This window comes from Syngnathus floridae, chromosome 20, assembly GCF_059516105.1.
Source record: "Syngnathus floridae isolate MCC-2025c chromosome 20, RoL_Sflo_1.0, whole genome shotgun sequence".
In the NCBI taxonomy this organism is placed as follows: Eukaryota; Metazoa; Chordata; class Actinopteri; order Syngnathiformes; family Syngnathidae; genus Syngnathus; species Syngnathus floridae.
In genome coordinates, this window is record NC_142432.1 from 5,367,407 (window position 1) to 5,390,931 (window position 23,525).

Below are 23,525 nucleotides of genomic sequence, written 5' to 3' on the forward strand. Positions count from 1 at the left end.
CGCTGCGTCTTTTCGCGCAAACTATAATTCAAATTTCTCCCCAACTAGCTTCAAATAATTAGAAATGAGGTTTTCTTTTTTTTTTAGTCTTTCTGTTCCGGCAGCGAGTCGGCCTCTTAGCCATTTTCGTGTGACTGATTGCTCTCTATCTCCAGAAAAGGAGACACACAAAAAAAAATCCTTAATTCAAATGACTCAAGCAGCAGTTAGAGCAAATTGGAAGGAGCTTCAATAGCCAGAAATTGTGTCATTTGTTTGTCCCATTTTCATTGGCAATTGAAAAACAAACAAGGAGATCATTATTAGTTAGCCTTTTTATCCCCCCCTAATCAGGATTTAATTTTAGGATCAGATCAAAAATATAAAATTGAAATATTTGCCACAAGACAACTTGATTTGAACATATTAACCCAAAAAACGAAAAAACAGTGAGCCGCCTCGGCTGAAGACCAACACCCACCTGTCCAGCCCTGGTGCCCTCGCAGACGACGACCTCCTCGTCGGCATCGGCCACTTGCGGCGCGTTGTCGTTGACGTCCAGCACCTGCACGGTGACCGGGATGGAACTGAGGAGCCCGGGATTGTCTGCCACAAAGAGCAAGGCGAGAAAGTTCAAGCCGTGCCATCGCTAGCATGCTGCGCTAACATCCTGGACGCTACAAAATGGCCGCCTTGATATTTGCGCGATCGCTAAGCTAAAGTGAAAATGGACAGAACGGGAATCAAACCTCCCTCGGTGGCTTTGTCGTTTCTGGAGTTGTTCAGCAAAATATGACGGCGGGCCTGCTAGACTCGAGAAACGTCAACTAATTATCCGTCGGTGATCCTGTAAACTGTGCCATCGTGTCTTAGCTTTGACATTTTTTTGAATGTCCCACCTGCCTCCTATCATAACCGTAATCTTCAACGTGAGGGACAAAGTGAAGAAAATGTTTCTTAACATCGTTTTCCCGGCGTGCTCATTGTGGTGCGAGTTTCTTTTCTTTGCCCAAGGTCGTCCGCGCCGGTGCTGCTGTTGCATTTAGCCCATGATTACATTGGCACTTGTGAGCTAGCACCTGAGGCTTCTTTGACACATTTTCACTCACAGACAGGCGTCCTTTTTTTAGGCCGAGGCGCTGGGCCGCATGCAAATGAGCGACGGCGCAGATAATGAAACATTAGCATGCGCTACCTGTGTTTCTTGGCAGGGGATTTGCCTAATTGTGATTACAAGTTATCTGATAGCTAAAGTTAGCGGGGGCCTGCTTTCACTTAATTGTTACTGTATGAAAGGACATTGGACAATTGGGACTAATTTGATTTTGCTAGTCAATTATCAGGAGGAGTACGCCTGATCTCATATGAATGCACTCTAATCAATGTGTAAATGATGCGCCTCATCTTCAGGGAAGGCAATTGAAAATTTCACGCTTCATATTGTCCGTATTTACCCACTTTGGTGATTGCATCATCACGTAGCATCAAGAGTGCGCGAGCGGCGTGTTTCCCGCCGGGTACTTACCGACCTCCGAGGCCATCACGGTGATGTTGTGCCAGGCCGTGTCTTCTCGATCCAGCGGCTGCGTAGTCCTGATGGTACCGCTGATCTCGTCGATGCGAAAGTAGATTGGCTCCGCCTCCTTTTTGTCCACGTAATACCTGAACACATCAATCGGTCAGCCATCGGAACTCTGCCATCTCGTTCGAGTCGGTCGATTTGAGAAGAAAGAGGAAAAGGGCAGCTTTGATGCTCCGTATCGCCTTTCACACCCTTTGACAGGATGCCGAAACAATTGTAGGGTAGCCCAGCTCAAAGTGCCGAGCGAGTCACAGTGGCGTGCACTGATAAGGAGACAGAGCTCCATGAGACCAAAAGCGAAACGAGACAGGATCACTTGCCAGATAGCTCAGATCCACTCTTTGGCTTTCACACTTGATACATGATCAGGATGTCCAATTTTGACCTGAGCCAGACAGGCACCAAAACTAGAAGGACGTAACCGTGCAATGGGTAGAAGTCTTTTCAAAGACTCTCCGCACCCCCAACTCTGTCATGACATTGAAGATTGCGTGAGACTTAAAAACAGTCATACTTCCTTTCAGACAAGCACGTTTGACACCGCCTACCAAGCCAGAAAATTGCCAAATGGCCTCGAGCCCGCCATTGCAGGATGAGACAACAGGGGGAAATGCGAAAAGGGACTTTAGATGCTCAAGGTCATATTTGGAATCCTTCGGTGGAGCTCGCCAGAGTGCCCCAAGTTAATAAGCAGGCAGAGAAAGGTCACTTCCGGGAGGCCTTCAAATAAGAAAGTGGCAAATGAAAGTCAGCATCATAGAGGACAACAACAGCCAAAATTTGTCTTCTCCAAGAGGCTGTGAAGCCATCTGCAGAATAGCGGCGGCGGCACGTCACCTCATTAGCGCCTTGACGTTTCGGCCGGATGCTGCGGGCGAAACGCACGCACGAGTGTCAAAAAAGCGGATACCTGTGCGTAGCGAAACCTCGGATTAGTCCGCCGCCTCGGGGCCGCTATCTGTCTCTTCCATTTGCGCCGCCTCACAAACCCGAGTTTAGAGCGCATACAAATGTGCTAAGCAGTTGTATCGCCCGCGGTTCCTTCGACCGGGAAACAAAGAAATCATTCACGGAAATATTCATAGGAGTACGGAACTGCAAGTCTTTCATGGCTGCTGTAGACCAGAGATTCAGGTCTAGTGTTCAGAGATGGGGCATGACCAACTTGAGGTGAATGCATGAGAATTAGTTCCAATTCCCGGGATTGGGGTTATGGTTCAGGTAAGGAACTAGGTCAGGTTGGAGATTTTCAAATTTTCTATTCTATATTGGAGGTAGAAGGGTTGGGTAATGCGGGAAACTAGTGAGGACTCGAGTCTCACCTGACGGGGCTGTTCCTGCTGTCGGGGTCCCGGGCCGTGACGGCGCCCACCTCGGTGCCGGCGGGCGAGTTCTCGTACACATCCATGATATAATAATCCAAAGAGAAGACAGGCGCTTCGTCCACATCCCCGACGGTAATTTTGAGCATGGCCATGTCTTTGAAGGAACCCAGGTAGGAAAAACGAGGATCCGTGTGTGTGTTGGTTCCCTCAATGTGGAGAGTGTACGTCTTCTTCCTCTCGTAGTTTAATGGCTGCCGGGGCGAGAGTGAAGTTTGAAACGCGCTCAGCGGATTGGGGAACGTAATTTACCTTTTTGAGGGTGATAATTCCCTCTTTGGTGTCCTTGTCAGTCCCGATGGAGAACATGTTGGCCCCTTCCGAGTTGATGATGCTGTACTTGGTGTCAGCGTTGACGCCCAGGTCGTCGTCGTTGGCTTTAATCTTGCCCACCGGCTTCCCGACCTGAGCTGACTCCGGAACGTACTGCTGATAATTTTCTGCGGATGGAGATCGGAGGTGACAACGGGGTTTCTTTGTCGGAGCAACTTGGGACGACGTACGTACTTTGCGGGAATTTTGGCGGGTTGTCGTTGACGTCGGTCAGCGTGACGTTGACCACGGTGGATCCGGAGAGGCCGCCGACTTGGCCCGCCATGTCTTTGGCTTGGATGACCACGATGTAATGTTCTCGTGCTTCCCGGTCCATGTTGGCTAAGGCGGTCCTGATGGTCCCTGCGAGAAAACAAAACTAGATTGTCGTATCCCGCTTGCAAAATCAAGAACCATCTGTCACTTTTCAATTGCTGGAATTCAAATTCACCTATTTATTTATTTCGTGGTCCTGACTTGCAGATATTCTGTTGCATTCCATACAATAAAGTCCTGGTGGAATTTCAAAGGTGCATCTCAGCGTTTTAGCGAGTGTGCTCCGCTGAGTGCCTTCATACTTTCAGTAATTAGAATTGAAGCACGAGGAAGCTCAACAAAGATAAATGAAATACAATCACTGCAGCCAGCCGCCTTCATCCTTTCTCGGAAAGGCTTTTTTTTTTTTCGTGACATTCGATGCATTGAATGCAGGACTTTTTCCCCCCTTTTTATTTTTATCTTTTTCCTCATGGCTCACATTTAAAATGACACTAACGTACACGTGTTGGAAATCCTTCCAAGAGAGAAAGTGCAAAAAGCTGACGCTGCCTTGATTTAGCGGATTCAATAAGTGCACTTCACGTGCTGTTTGAGGCTTTTCACGGCGAGAGCCTTAATTTATCTGCAGCAGGTGTATTCACGGCCTCCTTACACTCGCGTCTCCTCAAACTCGAACGGTGGCTGTCGACGTTTGCGTTGGCTCCAGGTCATAAATGTCGAAACCATGTCAGTCCCCCTTTTAGGAACCTTTTTTTCCCATTATTCCTTTAGTGAGCTTGATATTACCCATTGACTCAATCCCAAAATGATGCTTTTTGTAACAAATACCTTCTAATGTGACATTTTCTTCTATTGTGCATTTGTTTGACTCATTCAGGACGGAAATGTCAACATCCGCTCAATTCTGGCATCCTTTCGAGTGTCTGCCTGGTCATTTTTCATCGTAATGGAGGATGTATTGTGTGTTTCATGTCTCTTAAGAGCATGTCATTTTCCGCATTATGGTCTTCAAAAAGAACAGCTATTACCTGCGCTCAAAGGACTATAATTGTCTCTCTCTCTCTCTGTCTCCGCCTCTTTATTTATTCCACTCCTCACAACATTATAATCACAGCGCGGCCGTGCACTCCAGAAGCTGCCGACCTAATTAACTGCATGCACAGTGACCCATGACCTCATGGCTTACGCTGCGTCACCGGCAGGCATGATCTCAACCAATGATAGAAACGCACACGGCCATTTTTTGGCATTACCTCCTTAAACGGCACTCACAATCTTTCTTGCCTCCAAAGTACAAAATCAAACATTTCATTAGACGAGTGGTTCGATCGATTATCATGTAGATTTGTGATGACGCATATTTGAACGAATCTCGCAAAGGCAACAGCAGAAGTCAGTGTTGTGAGTTCATGCATGGCTCATTTTGTGCATCAGTAAAAAACATCTACCGTATTTTCCGCACTATAAGGCGCACCGGATTATAAGGCGCACCTTCAATGAATGGCCCATTTTAAAACTTTGTCCATATATAAGGCGCACTGGATTATAAGGCGCACCTTCAATGAATGGCCCATTTTAAAACTTTGTCCATATATAAGAAATATACATTTGGCCCGCGGGCCAGACTTTGGACAAGCCTGCTGTAGTGGCTCAATATTCGTCCAAATATAAGACACACCTGATTATAAGGCGCACTGTCGGCTTTTGAGAAAATTGGAGGTTTTTAGGTGCTCCTTATAGTGTGGAAAATACGGTATGTCTTGAATTTGAGAAAAAATAATTGTATTTTTCACTTAAGAGTGGTTCAGTGAATGCGTATATGAAACTGGCAAGGTTCAATACCTCCAACAAGGTTAAAAACCACAGAATTAGAAGAACAAATTTGAAAAGTTCCAAATGCTAAGACGCAGTTGGATCCGCACAAATTCGAGAATGGAAATGCCAAGAAACAGCATGGCCTCCCATTAATTATTAGCTAACAGCGCTGGAAGTCTATTCGTAGCGAATTGCGGTTTTACAAAAACAGCAGCAAATGGCGTCAAGAAATGGACATCGATTCTGCCAGCCGTCGCTTTTGCTGAACAAAAAAGCGTTTCGCTTTGAAGCGGAATTGTGCCACAATACGCTCTTGTAGTTTTCACAGAGGATGGAAACAAGGTAACGTGAGCTTTGAACTCACCAATGCCGCCCACAAAGTCTCTGCCGAGGGCCGTGGGTTCATTTAGAAAATAATTGAGAAGGAGTCGACTCGCTTGAATCGGGGCCAATTTGACGTAGCGAGGTGGTTAGCCTCTTAGCCAACCTCCCTGCTCTATTAACGCTGATACCATCACGCCATCCACCTCTTTGTCTGGCTGCAAACTTCTAAAGCAGGACAATCTCCCGGGTGAACAAAAAGGATTAGAGGAGATTACCCAAGCGCCCTTCAATCTCCGTCTTCGGGAATCCCGGCCCGTCCAATTCCACGTTATCCGTGGGTGTTGCGCCCTGGCGGCTAAAGCAAGATGGCAATCAAAGTTCTTTTTTAGCTTTACCCGATCGAGGGCTCGCATGGTTTGACATCGTTAAAAAAAAAAAGTTGGCTGATTGATGGCACGTCAGCTCGATGCTTGAGGCAAAGTGTGGCGGCCTCCATCTGTGTCAGATCCTTCGGTAAACTTGTACGCCGGCAAATCCCAGATCAGCAGAGAAATTAGCCTATTTAGGAGGCGGGAGGCCTCGGGGAGGTGGGGGGGTTCTCCGAGAAGAGAAGATGAGCTTCTGCCGTGAGGAAGCGCACAAACCGATGACCGCCAGCTTCAGACGGATGTGATTGTGTTTATTGATCATTGTGCAAGTTGCCTTGCGTTCTGGGTTGTAACTTGGAACGAAGACCGAGTCAGACTTCATGACTTGAAACTAGCTCGAGTAGGGCACAATCGTGCTGAGCAAACAAATCACTTCCTTAAGGCCAATTAGCAAAGAGGCAACTAGCTTATTAGCATGAACGACAATAGCTGCTCCATATGGTGGGCAATTGGTTTAAAATTAAATTTTGACAAAACTAAATTACACAGAATGTCTGACATGGCAATAAACAAAACTATGCAAAGCATCTGCGACATTTTTTAAATTTTAATGAACGTCACAGTGAGGCCAGAACATCTTTGTGACTCAGCTACATTAAGAAACACGCGGCCGGCTAAATGAAGACGTATTACGTGACAACGGAGTCGCCGCAATGCAAGTGTTTTGGTGAGATGAACCAAATCTGGATCAATATCGGGTGCAATCATTTTCAATGCCGGCTTCGAGCCACCACAGCACTAAAGTAGGTCGTCTTTTCAACTAGAGCCTTTGGATGATGTGGCTTCTGATTTGCCTTCAACCGAGTGACTTGCTTGAAAGTGATGCTTGCTATGACTTTTGTGAAAGCTGAAGCTTGAGCCTTTTTTAAAGTTGGATCAACAAGCAGGCGGGACATGCTGCTGTCCATCAAATTTCAAAGCGGACCAAGGCGAGGAACGGGAAGAGGTCACGTCAAGATGAGAACAAAGTGGCACGCAAGCTCCACTTCCTCCTCCGCATCTTCTTGTGTACTTCCATGCGTGCTAATTTGAGGGATGAGGGTGGATGGCCAGTGGCGAAAACAACAGGCTACTTGTGTGTGTGTGTGCGTGCACAATGTGCAGCTGGCCTTCCATCGCGTGCCCAGTCTCTCGCACGCCACCAGCGAAAATTACGGTTCGGACTAGTCGCTGAGTCAGCGCATGCAAAGGAGTCATGGAACGCGATGGCTATGCATGAGAGGTGAGCTCCCGAGTGCGGCCGGTCGGGTTGATTCGGAAAACCACCTCTTGTTTCTTTGTCGGCCAAGCTTTTTCACTTTTTTAACGACAGACATGACAAAGAGGCAGCTCGGTGACGATGCCTTTTTTCACATCGCTCCAGTCGGCGACCACTTAAGGACGCCATTTACATTTAATCGCTTTTCTGCGGCACAAAAACATCTTTTCAGGCTCCTGTTGCGACACTTTTCGCCACTTAAAAAAAAGACAAAAAAAACCCATCTGCCTCTCAGGCTGGAAAAGGTTCTTTATATAATTATATTTATTATTGTGGTGCTCGGTGTAGCACTGCAGCAGAGGTCTCATTCTGAGCTTCTTTTTTTTAAACTTTTTTTCTGACGGAGCTGGCGGCAAGTCACAAAGTACAAATAGTTTTCTTACTGGCTTCAATTTTGTACTTTTATTGGCTATTTCTTTTTCTGAGGACGCTGAACCTTTTCTTCCTACATTTGAGGACACTCAAATGCTCACACTCTAATGAACTGTTTACGAGTATATCTACTTTGGTCCGAACACGTTTGTACTGTTGAGCTAGCGTACCTGTTTTGGGGTCCACGGAGAAATATGGCTGCCCTTGGAGGATGCTGTAGACGATGCGGGCGCTGTTTCCGTACGTGGGGTCGTCCGCGTCGGTGGCTGTCACCTGCAGCACTGACGTGCCTAAATAAATAAATAAATAAATAAACAAACAAATAAATGAATGAACGAACGAACGAATGAACGAACAAATAAATGAATAAATTAACAGAAAAATAAATAAACAGAAAATAAATAAATAAATAAATAAATAAACCAACCAACCATCCAACAAATAAATAAATAAATAAATAAATAAATAAATAAATAAAATGGACTTTCGCAACACTAAATAAACCTGTTCATTGTGTCTTATTTGTAATCTTGAATTGCCAAGACCAAATTGATTTATTTTTTGTCCATCAATGGTTTCCAACAAACAGGTTGTTTCCCAGCCAGAGTCGTTTTCGCCCGCTTTTATTGAGCTAAGCGCTAAAAGCGTGACGTAGCCAACCAGCCATTAGCACGTGAGCTCACCCCGGAAGACGTGAGACGCCCCTATGTCTGCATCTTCTGAAAGGCATTGGAGACGCGCGATTAAGAGCAGCGACTGTCACGGAGATTAGCATTGGGCGGGGATGGGGAGACGCAGCTAATTACCTCCCCCTTCACGCCCCTTGATTTCCTCCCTGGTGTCATCAGCGGCCTGCCACTGCTTCGGTTAGCGTAGCTAGCATGAAGCCAAGGGGAATCCAACGGGATGGGGGGGAAGCAAATGAACAAGTCACAAGCAAATGCAAACATGAGGTCTCGAGCACATGGGGTGGAAGTGGTTGCGACGTTCTGAGCTGCTCGTTCCTCGACCGCATCGCCAAAATTGTCTTGTCGAGTGTCTGTTTTGATAGCGAAGTGACTTGCCACTGGCGGAAGGATATGACGCAAGTCAAGGTTGCCAACAGAGAAATGAGATTTTGCTCCTGGATGCCCAACCCAACCAATCCCAAATTGATGTTGGCGCTGCAATTTGTTTGTGGATGTTGACAATTTCACACGAAAAGAGTCATTGCAGCATTTTTGCTGCGAGTTCACACGAGAGCCGCTGTCGCCTTGTCTGCATGAATACACATGAGAGCGCGCTGCCACGTATCGACTGTATATTAACAGGGCGCCGGCGGCTTTGTTGATGTTTGCATAATTAATAAACATTTGCTCGGCGTGGCTTCATTTCTACACTGCCACTTGGAGCAGGAAGATACACGCTGGCCACAACATTAGGTACACTGAATACACTCATGGTGTGCCTCAAGGTTGCGTTCTAAGTCCTCTTTCAATACAATCACCACAGAATGTTCCATTTCCTGGCGTCCTCACTAACATAACAAAATGGACGGCTGTCATCATAAAGACACCCGGCAAGGACTTTACTTCAACAGAAGTGCCATCAGAGTGGTTCAGGAACTTTTTTTTTTTTTATCATGACTGCATTGTGAGCACAAAAACTTGCTATGCAATGTGTGATCTGCACCGCCACGGACAGAAGGACGATTTAAAGGATTTGCGACACAAGAAATAAAAGGTCTAGTCTAGAGGAGGCATTCACAGCATGCCGTCGATGCACGAAATTCTTATTTAAAAACAAAACAGACTGCGTTCACCTCCATTCTCCTCCAATTCCTTCTCAAAGCCCTTAAGAAACATTTTTCCGCTTTTCCTCGCTGTGTATTTTGAGGCTGCTTTGCAGGGATAGTGGCAAGTGCAGCTTTTAAAAATTCGTACAACGTGCGACGCCATTCAGTGCGAGGCGATGAAGCCGCTGGACCGAGAAGAGGACCTCTTTTGTTGGCCGCCACGAAAGAACAAAAGGAGAATAAAAAATAGATGCGCTTGCCACACCAGGCATGCAAGGTGGGGGCAAGCTTTTCTTGGACTTCCTCGCTTTGTTAGAGTGCTTTCCAAAGGTCTTCCCATTTGGGAGACCCGAAGAGTGGCCGGCCAATTACGTCCCGCAACGGCTTTCAGCTCTCAAACTGAGTGCAAGCATCAACAACCACAGACGGGCTAATGATTTGAATCGGAGCCAGACTCACTGGAAGTTGACACATTTTCAGATTTGGGACTGGAGGCAGAGTTGAAGAACCTGAATTGCAGAGGTGGCAAATTCAGGTCCAGAAAGTCAAAAATCGGGTAACGACTTGTTTGAAACTACTATTCCGAATCCATTTTCTGTTGACTTACCCACATCGGACATTTCGGGCACGGTGGCGGCGAAGGGTCCGTCGGGAAACTGCGGCGCGTTGTCGTTGATGTCCTGGACCTTGATGATGAATTCCGACTTTGGTTCCAGCGCCTCCTCGGTGTGGCGGTCCAGGGCCTGTGCGTGTAGCACGTAGTGCGACTTCTTCTCCCGGTCGAGGCTCATGGTGGCGTGGATATCTCCCGTCACCTCGTTGATCAGGAAGATGGTCCCCGCACCCTCGCCGCTCAGAATGTAGCGCACCGTCCCGTCGCCTTTGTCCGAGTTGGAGTGAAGCTGCAAGGGGAAGATAGAATGACAAGCAGTCCAGGATCCACGCCACCTAGCTAGCACAAAAGTCTGCCCGGCTCAACTTCAACTTTGAGGATGAGAAGTGTTTTGATGGTTCTGAAGCTCCAGATTACAAGTCAAGCCTCCAAGGGCTCATTGGAGCTCATTCACTTTCTGCTCCTACCGTCAATTTTCTCCTCAAATCCGACGTTCTTACAGATGATGCTGTTATCGACTGAATTGCTTTTAGCCAAGGACAACCACCAGGACTCAAGTTTGTTTTTATTAACATCAGATTGGACACAATTGATGCCAAAGTCACATAAGCCAAAGAGAAAAAGCACAAAAGGGTTGATATCCGTTTTGAAATGACACACCGGCCTCCCCGTTGTCCTTATATGGGCAACGGGAGTAAATTTACTTATAAAAGTGAGCAGCAGCTGTCACGGGGCTTACAACTGACAAGTAGATGGATTTGGGAAGACAGGTGTGAAAAATTTGCCGTTTAAAAATGCCACACGGACTTCTCTTCCTCAAGTTTGCGAGCAACGTTTTGGATTATCAGGCGAATGTGGCCGTTTTCCCTTCAAAGTGAAATAGAGAGGGTTCAAGTGTTTCTTTTGTACTACCACGCTACTTTGCGTTTCGTTTATCGCGGCTTCACTACATTGCAGATTTTTTTTCCAAATTAAAAAAACATTTAAAAGTCAAAATAAAACTTCCAAATTGAGGAAACGTGTCTAACCTTTAGGACAATGTAGTATTGCTCAAAAAGTTCATTTACATTCCTTTAGAAGTCCGTTTTCGCATGTTAGCACGATCCCAAACTAGCATCTTTCCGCTAACTCGTTAGCCTGCCCAGTACTTCTTGTTGGTGACCATACTTCGCGGATTTGGAACCGATTATCCGCGATAAACGAGGGATTACTGTATTTGAGAAGGGGCTCTACAAACTTCCTGATTTCAACAAGACAAGAAATCTTTCTTGGTGGTTTTAGTGTTCATAAGACACCTGGCAACTGATTTTAATCGTGAAGAAAATGCAAGAAAGATATTATTTAAATGAGCCAGTGTGAAGCCGCATTAGTTGCTTGGGTCCCTTTGCTTTATTGTTTTTACGGCGTCAACTCAGCAGCACCCCGCAGCACCTTTCCGGCGAATAATTCTGCTGACGTCGAGCTGAGACGACACACTGCGCCGTACTCGACTGTCTCGGATGCATGCAGACGATCCTCGGGGAGTCATGTCAGGGGGCTTTATTGAAAAGTTGTGCTCTAATTGATACCAAGAGGATGAACGCATTTACTCCCTAAACTGTCTCGAATGGGGGCGGGGCGCAGAAGGCCCATGGGCCGTTTTTTAATTTGCCAAGATGCGGCAAGAATTGGCATGAGTACTTTGACCACTTTTTAATGAAATTATTTAACATAAATTAAATACAAATATTCAATATTTTGAGGCTTTTTGGCATTTTAATTGAATTCATGGAGCTAAATGGATTATAAATTAAAAATATTATTTCTTTTGAAAACAAATAAAGATTTCGACATTTGAACTTTTTACTCATGTCCAAATACCCCGGCCCCCTCTGCTTTAAAAATGCAACAGAGCCTCGGAGCGGCAAAGTTTGCCTGCTTTCTATTTGGACATGAAATATGTGGCTTTTCAAACATGCTGGTGCATTTCTCTTCCTGGTGGCGCTTTTGGCTCCTCTCCACGCACCTCCGTCTCATCCCTAACGAGCTTCCCGCGAGTCTTTGGAGGGCCCGGAAAATAAACATTGGTGCGGCCCGCGTAAATTATTCATGGGCTGGAGATCAAACTTGAGGCTTCCTCACTCTTTGAAAGGCACTTAGAGGCGGAAAGAGGGGAAGGAGAGCGAAAAGCAGCAAGATGGTGTGACGGAGGGCCAGATGAGAGAGTAATTACCGCTTTGGCTGCCGGCTTGGCTCAGCGTGGAGGTACAAACCAGGCGGTGCCTCCAAGGCCGAGTCACCTGCGCACCGTGGTCATGTCCAAGCAAGTGGAAAATAAAGGGACTACACGATGATGTTAGCTGCCTAAGGCTAGCTGGGTCATGTTACGTTGTGTTCCCGACAAATAAGCAAATAATTACGCTTACTGACCAATGCTAACGGTTATGCGAACTGAATGAGCGGTGTTTTGTGGTTATGCTAGCTGGCTAACGTTACAGTAACATCCTTGCTTTTCTTGGGCTAACTTTGTTGGCTAATGTTGACTGCTGAGCTTCCTCTTTTTGACTTAAAGTGTGTAAGCTTGACTTTTTTTTCAAATTGGGAATAGGGGCCCACTGATGGGACTCCCCCCCCCCAAATCAGAGTTATTTAACAAGTAAGGAACATTAGCACTAATCATTCGCATTAGTCATTACAGCTAGTCATTAGCGCCAGTCATCATGAGCGGTGGTGCGCTGCGTTCTCACAATTCCCCAAAAGCGCACTTATGAGTCTGACCTCACTGTGCTTGTTTACGTCCTTAATCACAGTTGAAAGCAAAATGGACCGGCGGCTAACTTTCTGCCGCATTCTTTTAAATCCCGCCGATCATTCGCCCGTGCGGGAAGCCTGACATGTGGGTGATTAATTTTGCTCATGCGGAAAATTTCACAAGTGTCCAACGGAATGTTATTAGCTTTCAATGGGGATATAAAGTCATTGCAGAGAAACAGGAGGAAATAAAAAAAGGGAACAATTTCAGCCAATAGAGCAGGATCTATTGGAATTAAGACGGAACGATGACTTTTGATTCGATTTGGCCACTATAACATCACTCGGTCGCCTCAAAATGATGACGACGAGATCAAATCCTCCGTGACCTTCACTTATCCGACTTCCTTCGCTTCAAGCTCACCATGCTGCCAAACACCCGGCCGGACGCTTGTTGTCATCTGCGCTTCTGATCGATGCCATCTGTCTCATCCACGTGCGTGGTGAATCTACTCTGCGCCGGCCGCCGTTATTACCTCTCGTAAAGCGACATCATCGCCAGCGCCTCAGTCGCAAAAAGGGATAAGTAGGCCATAAAAATGGCCGATCCGGGCTTACGACTCAAAGTCGACTCAACAAACTGGATTGCTGGACAACAACATATGATTGGGTGGAATTGCAAAGCACTTGGCCTGTAAAGTGGCAATTTAAGAGCCGTCATTTCAGAGCCATCATTCAAGAAACGCGACCACAAGGCTCACACTTGGATTTTGTGGATCATTTTAACCAGGGATGTTTGATACCAAAGATGATGATGATTCACAGACGAATCAAATGACCGCAGTTAGAGCGCCACTTTCATGATGGTGGATTTTTTTTTTTTTTTTGCCTGGCTGGTGTTGCCATGGAAGTGCATACAGGCTATATACTGCTATAGCAGGGGTGTCAAACTAATTTTTTTCGTGGGCCGCATTGTAGTCATAGCTTCTTGCGGAGGACCATTATGACTGTCAACCCAAATAAATGTATGAGCACTCATTATATACAGTAAAAGCGACAAAACAAACTGATAAATAACTCGTTTTCAAATCAGACGAGTAAAAACTGGTCAAATATTTAAAAAAAAAGATATTAAAAGTGAAGACAATTTGCAATTCTAGTAATGACACGAATTTGATGCACAATTTGTCTTCACGGGCCACATAAAATGACGTGGCGGGCCGTATCTGGCCCCCGGGCCTTGAGTTTGACACCTGTGTGCTATAGGGACTCCCAAATTCTTTGGAAATATCCGATTTTGCCATCATTTTTGCGGATGCGTACGATGTCTTCATATTTGCAATTACTAGCTTCACTTTTGATTTATTTCAGCTCTTCCACTTCGCTCAAGAAGATTTAATTACTTGCTTTCCACGTCGATTGTCCGATCACCGCCTCTCAATCGGCGTCTCGGCGGCTGGCTCGCAATTGATTCGCCGCCCTCACGCTAAGCCCGGCCACAAATGAGCGTCTGTCCGAGGGTCACCGAGAGGACGGACGAGTGCGATCGTCGTCTGGCGCTTGCACTGACGAGATGAGTCATCGTGTCGCCATAATGAGGCTGTTACATACTCGGTTGTGTTCCTATCGCCACCAGACAGAAGAAAACGACGGCAAGCCTTCATTCTTCTGAATACGTTCTCAGTTCTGAGTCTATGTCCAGTGCAAAATAAATTTTGGCACATTAGAGGAACATTACTATGAGAGGTGTATACAGTGCTAGATAAGAGATTCCTTTAATCGCTTTAATATTTACACAAAAGGTGGAGCAACACATCCAGACATGCAAAAATGCAATTTGGTAAATATGCGTGCCTTTACACGGGGAGGCAAAAAGCGTGTGCACAACTTTGAAGATGTTGCCTGCACGATTTTACCGTCGCTCAGCGGGCCGTCACCAAGAAGCAAAGTGAAGCGGCCATTCTGTCAAGAACATTTTTAATCCCCACGAGGCGTCCCCTAATCCCCACTGACACCTTTCGGGGAGGCCGGATACATTTGGGGAATGACAGCTCCGTCACCGAGCCAGCGTGTTTCGGTGTCGGGTGGATGAACCACGCTGGCAGACGTTTCTCCAAAAAACACACATTGGAACTGGCAAAAAGTGAAATGCTAAATCTGCCTGCTAAAATGAATCATCTGGGCAGAAGAAGAATATGCAGAGATTTGATTTTGTCTTGTTGGGATTTCAATTTTGTTTCAGTGTTGCTGAAGTAACTAAAGTCCCGCCGGGTGAGGTGCGTCGCCCTCCGTCTTGTCTCGTGTTCCTTGCCGAGGAGGTGCCGGCTATGTTTTATTCATACGTCTTCAAACGCGTTGCCCTGTGACAGAATCAGGCAACTGTCACATCGCGGCGTGTGCAAGGGGGGCAACGCAGCACAACACAAGAAGAAGAAGAAAAAAAGTACTTGTGTTTTGGCTGCGCATATGGAAACGTCAGGAGGAAACGGAGGGGAGGGGGAGGGGGAGGAGGCCCTTGTTCCTTGTCGCAAATCTCAGCTGGGCGCCGGTGGCAGCCCATCTTCTTCAACCTTTGAGTTTCTCCGCAACAACAAAGTGACTCACGAGGACTTGATGCGTTTTGCGAGAAGAAAGAGAATTTCAAATCAGCGTTTAGAGGCTGGATGCACAATGCGGGCGGGTGTTGATGAGGAAATTCCCATTTCCACTTTGAGGCGATACGAAATGTCATTCTATTCAAATTTTTCCTCGCACATCAAAACCGCTGAGTGTAAAGTCGAGCGGCGCCATTTGTCAGCCCGAAATTTGCCAATCGTTGACGGAAATGCGTATTCGCCTTGGAAACAAAAGGGCAAACGGAGCTTTCAAAACAAACAACAGAAAGCTTTTTAGCCAAAGCAATCTTTGGCTTAATTGAGGGTCCTCCTGCCCCGCAGGCCACTCAAGCGGCGGCTCACATCATTAGCTTTTGATTTCCTCTCGGTTTTATTTGCGCTCACCATCTGGAGGCCTCGTCTATGTCAACACGCATGTCAAACTGATTCCTTAATAAGGTTTGCGCTCAAAGTAGCTCAATCGTTTTTTTTTTCCGACCTCACATATGTGAAGCCCACTCGCAAATTAAATTCGGGGTTATCCTTTGGCTAGCCCGGCGAGCTAATATAAATAGGGTTGTTTACTAACGGAAGGAACAGTGTGGTGAACAAGGTCGGCAGTCTTCCACAATGTTTTTTTTTCCAGTGCTGCGCCGTCAACTCTCGGGAGTGTGATTGCAGAGTGTTTTGGGAAACCGCAGCTTGGACTTAGTCAGCGAGCGGCAGACCGCAGAGTGAGTTGCAGAGCCAGCTTGTCGAGGCTCGCGGCATGTTTAAAAAAACAAGACAAAAAAAAAACCTCACAGTGGCCAGCGCTGACTCAGCAAACTCCAAACCTTACATCAAAGCTGAGATGAATATGTCGCGTTTGTCCTCGTTTTTGGAACATTGGTCAGCAATCTTGTCGTGTTTTTTTTTTTTCCAGCAATTAGCTGAACACGGGCGGACTGATTGGCCAAAATGTCAATTCGATGTCCTCTTTTTTTTTAATGGCTGTATCCGCTGTGGGCTCTGGCAAAGCATTTATGGCTAAACGTGAATAAACCTGCTTCATGTTTTTGATGTTTCATTTTGTTTTTGGACGATTCACAATGACCTGGCAGTTATTTTGGCTGCAAGAGCATTAGGACAATTTGACTCAATGTTGATTACTGAATTAAATTGGCTTGTTGTAGCCAACCTGAATTTTCTCTGCGCTTCCCATGGCGTTAGCATAAAAATCAGGCTTCCAACTTCCTTTGCGGCTTTCCCCGGCTGGCATCCGTCGATTCAATCAACAGACTTTTGAGGCGCAAAGTGATAGTTGCAGTTGTTGCCAAGCACATGGTGCCGCTTTTTCTTTCTTCCCCGCTTTCAAAGCGTGGAATACAGACATATGTGCAATGGCTGTGCTGTCTCTCCGGCTCTGGCGGCGCAGTTGAGGGGATTAGCCTGCGCCTGAGCGCCTCCAATAATGATCAGTGCAGTGGAGAAACACATTTTCACATTTGGGTGAAGATAAGGGCGAGCAATCTGCAAAGCAAGAGGACTTAAGCGACTCCCCGTGGTTCGCCAGCCCGAGTCAGGAGCCGCCGCCACGAGTGTCTTGCTAGCTCAGCCGCGGACAACTTGGATATGACATTCCGAGCAATGTCCTCTGATTCGTTTGCCAGCGAGAGTGCAAATATGACTTTGTTTCCCGGGTTCTAATCACGTGGAGGAGCTACTTCATTAATCCCACGGAATAAAACATGGCGATTCTGCCGCTCGTCCTAATGACAAGCTTGACAAAGCGGAGTCGCATTTCCATATCACAGGACGAGAAGAAGGCGGAATATGCTGACAAGCTACCTGAGCACAGCGTGCGGGCCACTTCCACAAAAACAAAAGACGTCAGCGAATCGCAAGTCTTCTGGCCCTCGAAATAAATCTGCCGAAACAACTCACAAAGCACTCGGAGCTGTTAGTGCAGGATGTACGTGTCGTGATTGACAATTCCTGCATGGAGAGGGCAACAACTGGCTCGTAGACAGAGAAATGCCTTGTTAGTTAGCGTAGCCTTGTTAGCTACTCAGACTCAAGCTTTCAGGCTTACCTTTCCGACGTACTGCTCCTCTGTCCCCATGTGTTCTTCCAAAACAAAGAATTGGTTCCAGATCCAGCCCCGTTTGGGCCTGTGGTGCACCTCCGTCTCCCCGTTGGCCAGTTTGCTCTGGTTCCGGGCCAGCGCCCTGGTGGGCGGGTGATGGCTGGCCCCGTGGGCCCTCTGGATGAAGCAGAGGCAGACCACCAGGACGGGGTAGAGCCCACCCGTGCCGCCGGCTATCCTCATGGCGGCGGCGTCTCCAAAGATTAGCCCGGCGCTCCCACAGCCAAATTTCCGCGCGGCCGCCACCGCTGCCCGACTCTCCCAAGGCAAAACTTTAAATCCCAACGAGGAGAAGAGCGGTCCTAGTAAATCCAGGAGAGGGCATGGTCCAAAAAGCAGAAGTACTTTTTACATTATGGAATTTCCCAGATGACGTCAACGGTTAATCCCAGACGGCATTATGGATATCCTGCAGGAGAGAGCAAAAAAAAAAAAACACGATTGCTCATCCAAGTCTCGTTCAAGTCTCGTGGACCGTCTCGAACCCGGCGCGGCGGTATCTAGTGAAGACGTCCGAGATCTTGGGTCTCGCTGACTGATGGCTTGTGGCCAAGGTCATTCATCAGATACTCCCTGACGCCACTCTATTAAAGGTAAGGCGCCAAGGCTGTTGATGTCTGCATCCCATAATAATGGACAGTGACATCATCAGTAAGCAAAAACTACAAATCACTGTCAGTAGAATTTTGTTGATGCAGAATTTGTTTTGATATGGTAATTCTTTGCTTCTGTTGGAAAGATATTGTATAATATTTATTTTGTCACGACATACAAATGTCGACGTAATTTGCAACCGCCACACGCTGCTCGCCGATAATGGCTGAATTATTTCCCTGTGTTTATAAATAATTCATATATGTGTTGATTAGATTTCGGTTTAAACGCCACGGCTAATCCCGCACGACACTTGTTAACGACGTTAAGGAGGCGCCGGCACTCCTGTTGAAGGCCCATTTGCCGACGCCAGCTGCGGCCCGACAAGAAGGTAAATTGCGTTGGATTATAGCGGCCGGGGATAAACACTCGACAACACGTGTAATCTGCGTCCGGATTGTCGTCCGCAAAGGTAGAGCGGCACCCGAATCCCGCCTTTTGCCCGCTAATCCGACACCCCGCGTGCGGCGGAGAAGACTTGATGAGACAATTAACGCTTTCTGGGATGGCTGGAAGAAGTTTAGGATTTTTTTGCTTTTGAAATGTCATTCCAGTACCTGATCCGAGGTGTAACATCACACCTGTTTTGCTATTCTGGGGCATGTGAAGGTGCACCTGTGGAGAAGCGTGCATCTTCTCACATGGCAGGAAGCTCTCTCTGTGTCAGGATGACATCTTCAGTAAATAAACAAGCAATTTTGTGGATTTTTTTTTTTAAAATATGGCTGCCAGTGAAGGCGTTAAGTCGAGCGTCTTATTTCCGTGTCATTGTCGTTTGAACTGGACTAAGGTTGGAATGAGAGGGAGTGGATGCTCCTCACTGGCTCTCATCATCCTCATCCTGATCGCCGTCGTCGCCCTCGGCCTCGGCCATCTTTGAATTAGTGCAGGCGCTCGCTGCTTCTCCCACGCCCCATTACGGCGCGCCGGCCTCGCTCCAATTACACCGCCTCCGCTCGCTCTTGCGTGTCGAGTGCCAGTCGGGCGGCCAGTGACAGGTTTGATCGGCGCCGTGCCGCGCTGCTTGCTCAAAACCGGAATTTGCAGGAAATCAGGTGAGCTTAAGATTACCAGACGAGACGGACGTCTTTGGGGTTGGAATTTCCGGTTAGCGTTTCCAAATCAAGCCTTCCGATTATGGTGCAAAATCAGAACTACCGTTTGAAGGTTTGGAATTAAAATTTCAAGAGAGGGTTATGATTTGGATCAGAACTAGGACTTTTTTTTGGCTCCTACTGAGCAGCGTGACAGAATCAACACTTATTGAAAATGGATACGCGGAATCCTCGTGAAGAGTTTTTTTTAAATGATGATTTCCTTCCTCAAGTGATTTGTTGATAATTGCAATTTTCCGCCTTTGCTGCGTTGGGACGACACTACCAAATAATCCAATTTATTCATGCTCTTAAAAAGGAAATGAAACATGTAAATCATGAAAATGAGCAGTTTATGCAATAGTTCTCACTCTCCTAGACCGGAGGAGTGCTGAAAGTGATAAACACACACGCACGCACACACAAACACGCTGGACACGTCTTCATGCTTCAGAATGGCGAGCAGCTATGTGCCGCGGTTACATAACGACGGCAAATCCTTTAAGAGCCATTTAAAAGGCCTCGATTGCAATGAGAGACACAAAAAACAAAAAAACACAACGAGGCTCATCTCTTAGGACATTAACTATTAATGCAGCGCGTCGGGCTGTGTCTCACTTTGCATGTTTGGAAAAGACACACATCAAGCTATAAAAAAACGGGGAGGGGCAATTATGCAGAGAGAGAGAGCGAGGACTGTTTACGTGACACTAATAGTTCCGTGTTCAAATGGAGCCGCCACGTATTGTTTACATGCTGGCGTCATTGATCATCGGTCAGCGTCGCTTCGGAGCCGTATCGACCCGACGGCGGATGATCCCGGGGCTCCTTGGTTTAGTTGTGAGAAAAACAAAAGCAGTTAACGTGAGTTTGAACGACTCACGTTTGCCGGAGAGACGAATTCAATAAATTGTGTCATTTGTCGCCACGTCAATCAGAAATTGCCAAATTGAAAGCGCCGCCGGAATCCATTGACACCGGAAGGAGGTGACGGGCGTCTCCGCTGTGTAGATAGAAGAAACGCAGAGAGGTACAAGTCCATTACGCCTCATTCTCGTGACGCATCGATCCGAAAAGAAACTGACTCCGGTAATGCATTGATGCGTTCCGCACGCTTCCCACGATGCAGCGACCCAACGGGGCACGCCCATGACTGACCCGTTAATGCACAGAACCAGCGATTCCCCGAGAATGAACTCCGGAATGCAATTCCAACAAAAAAAGAAGCGTCACGGCGCAGCTTGGAGATCCCCAGACAGCGTGCTAACATGCCCCTTTTTGAGCAGAGACATGAAAGCCATCGACTTGGACAAGTGCTGCCGCTTATGCCTCGGCAGATTTTCCCAAATGATTCAAACCTTTGATGTGGTTGCGGCAAAATGGGAAGTGATAACCGCCGTGTGACGTGACGTGCATTCTCTGGTGGCCATCCTGTCCGCTTTCCATATAGGAAGTCAACGGTTGAGCTTTGGGGGCTGAAGATCTTCTTGTCAGATTGCTTGACTCCGTTCTGCCTGACAACAGATTTTGGGCTCGCTGCTTCCAAGACAACTAAGCGGGAGTTCCCCGTCGTGCTCTTTCAAGTTCAACCAGCCCCTTCCGGTGGTTTGCAGTTCTACCAAACTACAAATATGCAGGGAATTCCCACCACTGATTTGATGACCATCTCAATCTTCTCACAAATTTTCTCTGTCAGGACTGTTTAAGGGAACACAAAATTAACCGCTAAGAATAGCAACAGGTAGACGTCGCCAGCATAGATCTCAGTAGGAGGTAATTGACGATTTTGAAGCCAGTCAAGTGAAATGAATTTCTCATGGCAGCTCGGGCGCGCAAGCTAAACTAATAGGATAAGCGCGCCGCGACACCGGCGTAACATTTCACCTCCCACACGTCACCGGCGCTCAGCAAGTCTCCACTCTCCAAGCCCACTCGTCCAACTCCATCCTGCCTCGCCTTGGTTAAGCCTAATAGGGCTCTAATTAGCTCGCCGGCCTTTGCAGACAAGGGAATGTTCACGGATGATTATATCAGCGCGCCAGCTCACAAAAGATCTCCCGCCGTCACATCGTCAGAAAGGCCGAGCCGGGTCGAAAGGGCCGCTCATGTCAAAGACGATTCTTCTCTGCAGATGTATAGTGTGAAAAGGAGAAGCAAGAAATAAGAAATGGAGGCCATCTTGCTGATTGACCCCTCAGTGCAGATCTTAGCGAGTTGAAGATGTGGCGCCAGTACCGTGTTCAAATATTTGCTGATCGTGGCAACATGAGCAGCGCTTGGCCGCCATCTTGTGGTGTTTCTGTGCCAGGGAAATTAGTCACAATCTTCTTCACACATCAAGGGGTAATTCAAAACTTTTGGGGCGATGGGGTGTGAATGACACAATCAATTGATTATCTTCTATCAATGACATCTTTGTACGAGCGTCAGAAAAGTCAAACTGAACGTTTGGAATCCAATAAATAAATAAAATTGCCAAAAGAATTCCTCACTCTCCCTATGAATTTGCGTGAATTCCCACGATTTTGTCTATTCTAACAAAAAATTTGCCAACCAGCATTTTAAAGGAAAACTGATGGATTGGCAAACTCGCCCAAACTCACACATGAGCAAACTGAACAGAGAAAAGTTTAAAATTTGGGAATTAGTTCATCTTTGTAAATGAACTTACTAGTGATGCTAATGCTAGCTAGCATGGCTGCCTGATTGGCACATGAGACAGTGAGGCAATTGTTAATTTTCTTTTCCATGATTATGCTTTTTTTAATGAATACAAATCAATTAAGGCTTGAGCTATGAAATTAAGCCTTTTGTTGCAAAACCTTAACCCAATCCATCAAACCCAACAATTGTTATGCAAATATTTTGAATGCATAAACCTCTTAACAAAACGCTGTTTGCGCAGGCATTGATTAAATCTCCATTACGTGACTAAAAGCAACTGTTCCGATTATTTTGGTGGGATGGATGGATTTACCGTCACGTGTATCTAAAAATCACACCCATTCCTCCCATTATATAGAAATTTTCAGCATTCACACAATCCTAAACATTACATAATATTTTGTGCACATTGCAAATCAAAGGTGCGATTATGCGATTTTAAAATGATTGTTCTGCTTTTATGTTGTCAAATGCCACGTTGGAATTCTTTCTTTGCCTTATCGAAAAGCCTCAACCTCCCTTACCGACTCTTTGCAAAGGCAAAATTTGCGATGTGATGCGGGTGTACCTATTGGAGTGTCCTGTGTGCGTGCCGTGCGCATGAGTGTCCGCGCTCTCTGCGAGCGGCGCACATGTAACACGTTCGCCAAAGTCACCAAACTCCTCTGCGTGCTGCGCCGAAACGCGCACGAGCGAGTGGAAGCCAATCAACGTGACATTTACCGGGGACGGCGGTTGAGCGCGCGCATGCACGCGCACGCAGACCCACTGAGGCGTTCTCTCCTTTGCAGTGGAGGCTGCAGCATTCACTCACTCTCTCTTCTTTGGTTTCATGCAGCAATTGACGTGGGACATCTTCCAACTCCCGACGTGCACGCGCACAAGCAACCAAGCACGCGAGCAACTGCGGTCAGCAGCGCACCCTTCGTTCGTTCCAACACACGCGCGCGCGCGCGCACACGCGTGATGAGGACGAGAATGAGGGGCGTCTGCCTTTATCATCATGAGGTGTGAAAAGTGCGCACTGCCCTCCTCATCCCTCAAGTTCTCCCGCGCAACATTTGGGTTTTATTCCCTGACATGCACGCGTATAAAAACTTGAAATATTGGGAAAATAAACTTACCCCAGCGAGGTCCCGCCTAAAAAGCCAGAAGACGCCCCCCCTCAGGGTATTTTCCATCACCTCCCTGTTTGCGGTGGTCCTCTGCCTGGTTCCCCGCGTGTGTGCGCGCGCGGATGGCGGCTGCGGGACGAGCGAGTCCAGCCAGAGGCTCCTGCGGCTCCTCACTGGTCGCCTCCCGCGTCAATCGGCGCTCAAGCCCCGCCTCTTTCTCCCTCTCCTCTCCTCTCTCCATCTCACCTCCTCCTCTTCATCCTCCCTTACCTCTTCCGTTATCTCCTCCCTCATCTGCTCGTCGCTTTCTCTGTTAACACGTGATGATATGAGATAGTGATCAGCAAGTGATATGTTATCCCTTTCTAATTTTCCGCACACTCACACACGCACACACACAAAATCCAATTTGCAGACTTTTAGGGAAA

The 23,525-nt window shown here is 47.0% G+C and overlaps 1 protein-coding gene across 2 annotated transcripts in view; it reads right to left on the minus strand.

Moving 5' to 3' along the window:
* The window catches only part of LOC148380931 (cadherin-18), a 79,700-nt gene that overhangs the window by 8,465 nt on the left and 47,710 nt on the right, over positions 1–23,525 (minus strand). The window contains exons 3-11 of one of the 2 annotated variants that reach the window (XM_088362866.1): positions 23,107–23,407; positions 17,517–17,979; positions 10,113–10,407; positions 7,902–8,021; positions 3,451–3,618; positions 3,196–3,383; positions 2,884–3,137; positions 1,505–1,641; positions 461–585 (exon numbers count right to left, since the gene is read on the minus strand). In XM_088362866.1, coding sequence (XP_088218992.1) covers positions 461–585; positions 1,505–1,641; positions 2,884–3,137; positions 3,196–3,383; positions 3,451–3,618; positions 7,902–8,021; positions 10,113–10,407; positions 17,517–17,753 — 1,524 coding nt within the window. In that variant the 5' untranslated portion in view covers positions 17,754–17,979; positions 23,107–23,407. The remainder of the gene's footprint in view (positions 1–460; positions 586–1,504; positions 1,642–2,883; positions 3,138–3,195; positions 3,384–3,450; positions 3,619–7,901; positions 8,022–10,112; positions 10,408–17,516; positions 17,980–23,106; positions 23,408–23,525) is intronic. The other variant, XM_088362867.1, reaches the window with a different exon arrangement.